General features: G+C 56.8%; 2 protein-coding genes across 3 annotated transcripts in view; one reads left to right on the top strand and one right to left on the bottom strand.

Annotated features, from left to right (window-relative positions):
* The window catches only part of APEH (acylaminoacyl-peptide hydrolase), a 7898-nt gene extending 5201 nt beyond the window's left edge, over positions 1-2697 (bottom strand). Inside the window, 4 exon segments of the mRNA XM_075322080.1 lie at positions 1539-1630; positions 1632-1666; positions 2190-2319; positions 2585-2697. Coding sequence (XP_075178195.1) covers positions 1539-1630; positions 1632-1666; positions 2190-2319; positions 2585-2668 — 341 coding nt within the window. The 5' untranslated portion in view covers positions 2669-2697.
* A 254-nt stretch (positions 2698-2951) lies between these two features.
* NICN1 (nicolin 1, tubulin polyglutamylase complex subunit) lies at positions 2952-6360 on the top strand. 2 transcript variants are annotated; one of them, XM_075320813.1, is made up of 7 exons: positions 2952-3026; positions 3241-3367; positions 4127-4312; positions 4640-4753; positions 5046-5117; positions 5657-5761; positions 6053-6360. In XM_075320813.1, the coding sequence occupies exons 2-7, from the start codon at positions 3245-3247 to the stop codon at positions 6092-6094; spliced, it is 642 nt and encodes a 213-aa protein (XP_075176928.1). In that variant the 5' UTR covers positions 2952-3026; positions 3241-3244; the 3' UTR covers positions 6095-6360. The 2 variants fall into 2 exon arrangements, with proteins under 2 accessions (XP_075176928.1, XP_075176927.1); XM_075320812.1 differs by having other exon boundaries at positions 2972-3059.
* The last annotated feature ends 469 nt before the right edge of the window (positions 6361-6829 follow it).

The raw sequence follows: 6829 nt of genomic DNA on the forward strand, positions 1-6829 counted from the left end.
CAACTCAGGTCCCTGGCTGTCTTCAGTACTTATCCCAAACCTACAGTACCTGCATCTCAGTCTATGCTCTCCCTGGTTTCTGTCCTAACCCCCAGTACTGTCAGTACAGTCTGCTCCCTAGTAATCTCTGCCCCCGATACTTGCTGCCAAGTAATCTCTGACTCCCCCCGCCTGATGCCTCCTCCCTAGTAATCTCTGCCCCCGATACTTACTCCCAAGTAATCTCTGACTCCCCCGCCTGATACCTGCTCCCTAGTAATCTCTGCCTCCCCCCCCCCCCCCCGATACCTGCTCTTTAGTAATCTCTGCCTCCCTCGCCTGATACCTGCTCCCTAGTAATCACTGCCTCACCCAGCCTGATACTTGCTCCCTAGTAATCACTGCCTCACCCGGCCTGATACTTGCTCCCTAGTAATCTCTGCCTCCCCCCGATGCCTATTCCCTACTAATCTCTGCCTCTCCCCCCCCCCCCCCCCCCGATACCTGCTCTTTAGTAATCTCTGCCTCCCTCGCCTGATACCTGCTCCCTAGTAATCACTGCCTCACCCAGCCTGATACTTGCTCCCTAGTAATCTCTGCCTCCCCCCGATGCCTATTCCCTACTAATCTCTGCCTCCCCCCCCCCCCGGGTACCTGCTCATTAGTAATCTCTGCCTCCCTCGCCTGATACCTGCTCCCTAGTAATCACTGCCTCACCCAGCCTGATACTTGCTCCCTAGTAATCACTGCCTCACCCGGCCTGATACTTGCTCCCTAGTAATCACTGCCTCACCCGGCCTGATACTTGCTCCCTAGTAATCTCTGGTTCCCCCCGATGCCTATTCCCTACTAATCTCTGCCTCCCCCCCCCTGATACCTGCTCCCTAGTAATCACTGCCTCACCCAGCCTGATACTTGCTCCCTAGTAATCACTGCCTCACCCAGCCTGATACTTGCTCCCTAGTAATCACTGCCTCACCCAGCCTGATACTTGCTCCCTAGTAATCACTGCCTCACCCAGCCTGATACTTGCTCCCTAGTAATCACTGCCTCACCCGGCCTGATACTTGCTCCCTAGTAATCTCTGGTTCCCCCCGATGCCTATTCCTTACTAATCTCTGCCTCTCCCCCCCCCCCGATACCTGCTCTTTAGTAATCTCTGCCTCCCTCGCCTGATACTTGCTCCCTAGTAATCACTGCCTCACCCGGCCTGATACTTGCTCCCTAGTAATCTCTGCCTCCCCCCGATGCCTATTCCCTACTAATCTCTGCCTCCCCCCCCCCCCGATACCTGCTCATTAGTAATCTCTGCCTCCCTCGCTTGATACCTGCTCTCTACTGATCAGTGATCTCTGCCTCTCTGCCTGAAACTTGCTCCCTAGTAATCTCTGCCTCCCCCACCGCCTGATACCTGCTCCCTAGTAATCTCTACCCCCCCCCGCCTGATACCTGCTCCCTAGTAATCTCTACCCCCCCCGCCTGATACCTGCTCCCTAGTAATCTCTACCTCCCCCTGCACAGTACCCCCTCTCTGGTGGTCTCTGTCTCATGTTACTTACTCTCCTCTGATCTCGCTGCCATTTCCGCACGCTCCGGCGTACACCACCGCATTATTATCATGGAAGACGATGTACTGGCGGCAAAACTTCACACTGCTCGTTACGATCCAGATCTCTCTGGGACCATTCTACAAGAGAAGAAGCAGAGCTCAATCACATCAGAGGGGGCCTCGCTCCACACAGAGGATGCCCCCATAGAATGCGACACCCCCTGTGTCAGCCATGTCTTTACCTTACTAGCCAGACATATCTGGTTCTGGGGGCAGCCAGCATGGCTGTCACAGGGCATGTCACTTGCTGAGGATAATGGCGACCACACTTCCCGTCCTGACACTGCTGGGTGATCAGACAGCACAGGAGCGTCCAGAAGCCTCAGTTACCTATGATTTCAGTATCTCTGCTTTTTGCCAGTGAATAGAAACAATCCCGCACTGGTCTTACTCGTGGCTGAGGATATGTTAGTTTGTATCAGTGCAGGAGTTCAGATCAGTGACTAGACACAGTGTTACCAACTCTAGGACCTGAATGGTTCCAGTCACTGACAGCAAGCAGGGATGTTGTTGAGGTCATCGTCCAGTATAAAGCTGCCAAATGTTCCCTGATTGGACGCCTCAGTGAATGCGGCCCCCTAGGGGGCGGGGCCTGGCTGACCTGTGTAGATGTTGCTGTACTTTCCGCCATATTGTGTGGTGACCTCGGGTCCGATGGACGCACTGGACAGAGATGGGAAGTGGCAGAGATGGCAGTACAGCGCGGCCACATCCTTCGCTTTATTCATCAGCTGGAAAAAAACAGGGTATAAAATGTCAGAAGAACCGCGCAGGGAGGACAATAGGAGGTGGCGCCTTCTGGGGCGGCCATGATGGAGGTCACCTCATATAGAGGGCGGAGTCCGTGCTCTCTGGATGGGTCGCACACTGGAGGGTGGAGAGATCTCGGGAGCCGCCCTCCGAGGAGCGCCTGGGGGGCCGCACCACGAGCCCACCTCCCAGTGAGACCACCACGCCCTGAGATGTGGACACAGTGAGATATATAGTCCTCCCCACCTCCGAGGACATGCTGGCCCTTATAGTCCCCTTATGAAGCTCATCAGCTTTTGGACTCCGGGCAGGAGCTGTATCTCTGCTCATTGCTCTGCATTAACCCTGTGGCCCCCAGGAGCCGGGCCCCCAAACCAAACCCGGAAGTAGAGAGGAACTTGCCTGAGTCGCGGCCATCACTACACACGTCCGGGGGGGAACGACGACTCCAACTGTCACCCCTGCCCCAGATACAGTGGTTCCTCCAGATTTCACTGATTGGTTCTCCCACTATTTGGGGCGGGGCATACATGACACTTTTAGCATGTGACGTGCCCCGCCCCTCTATCTCCATGGAGAGTTGGAGACGCTAGGTCACGTGACATGTAGCGGCCATGCTTCTGAGGAAAGCGCAGCCGCCGCCATATTTGATGAGGGAATGTGATGCCACAAAGAAGGAGTGAAGGAGGTGAGTACAGGGGGTGTTCTGCGGGGATCCCGGGTGAGAGCCTGGGGGGGGACTCACACCGTGAGAGAGGTTCACAGGGCCCCGAGGGCAATGGGGCCACTACCGCCTGAGCTACGGGAGCGCACAGCCCCTCCTGTGTCCTGCTGAGGTCATGTGACCTGTGGTGTCCCGCCCTCTCCGCCGGGGGCTGTCATCCTTCTGTCTTGTCTTATAGCATCATGGCCCAGGAGGCCGCTCCGTGCAGTGTCCGAGCGCCGGTGCCGCTGCAGGTGGGAGACGGGAGGTCAGAGCCGGGAGTCAGCGTCATCGATGTCACCTTCCCCTCCGCTCAGCCCCTCAGAGTGAGTGTCACCCCCGGGTCATGGCACAGCGCAGTGTCCCGTCCTCTGTCACTACCCTCCTCGTCGTGTGACTGCACAGGTCTGTGGTCCCCATCGTGCGACCGCTCAGGTCTGTGGCCCCCGCCGTGCGACCGCTCAGGTCTGTGGCCCCCGCCGTGCGACCGCGCAGGTCTGTGGTCCCCGCCGTGCGACCGCGCAGGTCTGTGGTCCCCGCCGTGCGACCGCGCAGGTCTGTGGTCCCCGCCGTGCGACCGCGCAGGTCTGTGGTCCCCGCCGTGCGACCGCGCAGGTCTGTGGTCCCCGCCGTGCGACCGCGCAGGTCTGTGGTCCCGTCTGTGGTCCCCGCCGTGCGACCGCACAGGTCTGTGGTCCCGTCTGTGGTCCCCGCCGTGCGACCGCACAGGTCTGTGGTCCCCGCCGTGCGACCGCACAGGTCTGTGGTCCCCGCCGTGCGACCGCACAGGTCTGTGGTCCCCGCCGTGCGACCGCACAGGTCTGTGGTCCCCGCCGTGCGACCGCACAGGTCTGTGGTCCCCGCCGTGCGACCGCACAGGTCTGTGGTCCCCGCCGTGCGACCGCACAGGTCTGTGGTCCCCGCCGTGCGACCGCACAGGTCTGTGGTCCCCGCCGTGCGACCGCACTGGTCTGTGGTCCCCGCCGTGCGACCGCACAGGTCTGTGGTCCCCGTCGTGTGTCCCCGGCCGTCCTCTGTCACCCCCATGTTTTTCCTGTACAGTGCCTGATTCTCTTTCCTCTCAGGTCGAGGAGATTTCCTTCAGGAATTTCTACACCGCTTTCCTCACTGTAAAAATACAGCAGCGGCAGCGACCGGCAGCCTCTAGGAAGAGCAAGACCTGGCGGACGTGTGTCCGGAACCTGCCTCTAATGCCGAACCCCCACATGGAGGAGGGGTCCCAGGACTACGTGTCTCTGTACAGACAGCAGGTGACTACGTCACTGTGTGGTTGTATATGGCTGGGGGGGTGGCACTGCATGGATCCCACCAATATCTCTGTATAGCGTAGTGTTGGGTTCTCTGCTGCCCCTGGTGGTCGCACTCTTCACTGCACCAGAAATCCTCATGCAGCAGCGGTTAGTGACATCTGTGCAAGTGATTGCTGTTAACCCCTGATGGTTCTGACATGTGACATCATCCAATATCATTAATGAGCTATTGAGTTATAGGATGGGAGGAGTAGTTGTGCTGTTCCATTGGTCATGTGATCACCGGGTGGTTCCGGTCGCCGGCTGACATTGTCTCTGACCCTGCAGATGTTGTGTGACGCAGACAACGTGACTTGCATCCGATTCATCCTGCGGCAGCCGTCACCCGTCTGGCTGTCATTTACCCTGGAGGAATTACAGATCAATCCCCCTGGTAGGCAGGTAAGGCGTCCATAGCAGAGCGATGATGCTTCCCTACAATAGTGTCCGGAGAAATGCCGCCGTCCAGGGCCTGAGACGTGGCGCCATGACACAACCGTACACGGTGATCCCATCTAATCTCTGCATGCACCTGTCAGCCATGATTCTTGCGTGGCTCCTGGCACCGCTGATGTTTTACTGTCCTGAAGCGTTTTCCTCTCTCAGGCCCATTGGGGGAGGGGACACCTGAAACCATCTACTGGAAATAATTCCAACATGCTTGTCCTAATGCATATTACCCTCCTCCTTCCAGAGTCCACAGAAGCAGTGTTCCTGGTGGTTGTCTCATCTGCCGCCCAGACAGGAGCTCCAGAAGCTACACAAGGTGAGGGCTAAAAATGGCAATGGACCAACCATAGGCCGCTATCCAGGTAGATTGACTATGTAGGAGTTTGATGAATTGTGCGCTGCATTAATCGCCGACTGTATCGTATTATACTGAGACGCAGAAACTGACCACCAATCAGTTAGGACGCCCGTCTCTGCCACCGCGCAATCGTTTGAGATGCCCATGAAATTGTCTGAGACTTTCCGCCACTGCAGTCGCCCGGGACGCCCACCTCTGCCACTGCACAGTTGCCCCCGGGGCGCCCACCACTGCACAGTTGCCCCCGGGGCGCCCGCCGCTGCACAATGGCCCGGGATGCCCGCCTCTGTCAATGCACGATCGGCCGTGACGCCTGCCTCCGCCACACACACCACAATTGTCCGTGGTGCCCACAGCCACCACATAACGGATTGGGTGCTGGGCCTTTGGATGATTGTTTGGCTGCACTTGTCCATTACTGCGGGTCCCCAGGGGACGTGAGATGTCCCTGATTCTGGAAGCTGTCCTCTGCTCACTCATCGTATCCTCTGTTCCAGGGTCTTCCGGATCCGGAGCGTGTGTCCAGTGAGGTGCAGCGGATGTGGGTGCTGACGGAGGTGATGCGCTCCACGCAGAGCACAGCTGCAGTCGGGAGGTTCGATGTGAGTATGGCAGGTGACAAGAGGGGATCCGTGTAGGGGGATGGGTGAATCCAATAGGTCAGGTTCTGCATCCGAATAAAGTTCTGGGGGGGGGGGTTAGAAACTGTTGGAAGGGGTAGAGTCATCCATAGCAACCACTAAGGGACTCGGATAGGAGGAGAAGTCTGCTGGTTGCTATAGACAATTGCAGCACTTTTTATTGATTCCTCTGCTTGCTGTCAGTGAACATTCACTGTTTGCATCCTGTGGTTTCAGAGACTCAGCTGCTCTTCTCTGTCATTGTCTCCACAGGTGGACGGATGTTACGATATAAACCTGCTCTCCTACACGTAACGCTTACAAGCTCTCTGTGGAAGCCCGTGATGAACGGCGCTTCCCTCCTCCTACCTCATCCGGGGGTCGCGGTCTCTTCTCTCTGACTATGGACTCGTGGGGAGGCCTCGGGGCATCATTCTGGGGTCACCAGACTTCATTGAACTGTGCATGTAATAGCTGACCCTTCCCCCCCACAGCCTGCCTGGGGCCCCTTTACACTATATCCCCTGACTACACTGAGGGGATTACATGGAGTCACCAGAAATAAACCTTCTGATACTGGAGCCTATGTCTTGTGTTACATTATTAGGAGGTGAATACTCGGGGTCTGGGAGTGATCCCGCCATCAGTTATGGAGTGTGTCCACAAAACTTTGGCAGTGCCATGACTACCGGTGCCTGACCGCCCCATTAACTATAATGGTGCCTTCACAATGGCTGTGAGTGACTCACAGAATGGAACTGACCCACCTGGGCTTCCGTCCAATCTGGCAGCTCAGAGGTTTTATTCTTAATCGAAGCTTAAAGCACGACTCCAGCATTTTTTTCATGGCTTTAGTGGTGCTTTAAAGCCAAATTCCCTGCCCCCATTCTTATACTCACTTTCCGGCATTGTCATCCTTTTTTGGCTTCGCCCCGATCCGTGGGTAATGTATATTCCCAACCTAATCCTGATGCACTATGACCAGCCGGAAATGTACACAAGGATGTAATGCATAAAACAAAGGGGATGCTATAAAGAGGAAAGGAAGGA

This window comes from Anomaloglossus baeobatrachus, chromosome 8 (assembly GCF_048569485.1).
Source record: "Anomaloglossus baeobatrachus isolate aAnoBae1 chromosome 8, aAnoBae1.hap1, whole genome shotgun sequence".
In the NCBI taxonomy this organism is placed as follows: domain Eukaryota; kingdom Metazoa; phylum Chordata; class Amphibia; order Anura; family Aromobatidae; genus Anomaloglossus; species Anomaloglossus baeobatrachus.

Bases quoted from the DNA above. Each gene is read 5' to 3' on its own strand.
- NICN1 (XM_075320813.1), top strand. From the start codon at position 3,245: ATGGCCCAGGAGGCCGCTCCGTGCAGTGTCCGAGCGCCGGTGCCGCTG. The intron at 4,313-4,639 runs GTGACTACGTCA...CTGACCCTGCAG, and splicing joins TGTCTCTGTACAGACAGCAG to ATGTTGTGTGACGCAGACAA. The intron at 5,118-5,656 runs GTGAGGGCTAAA...CCTCTGTTCCAG, and splicing joins AGCTCCAGAAGCTACACAAG to GGTCTTCCGGATCCGGAGCG.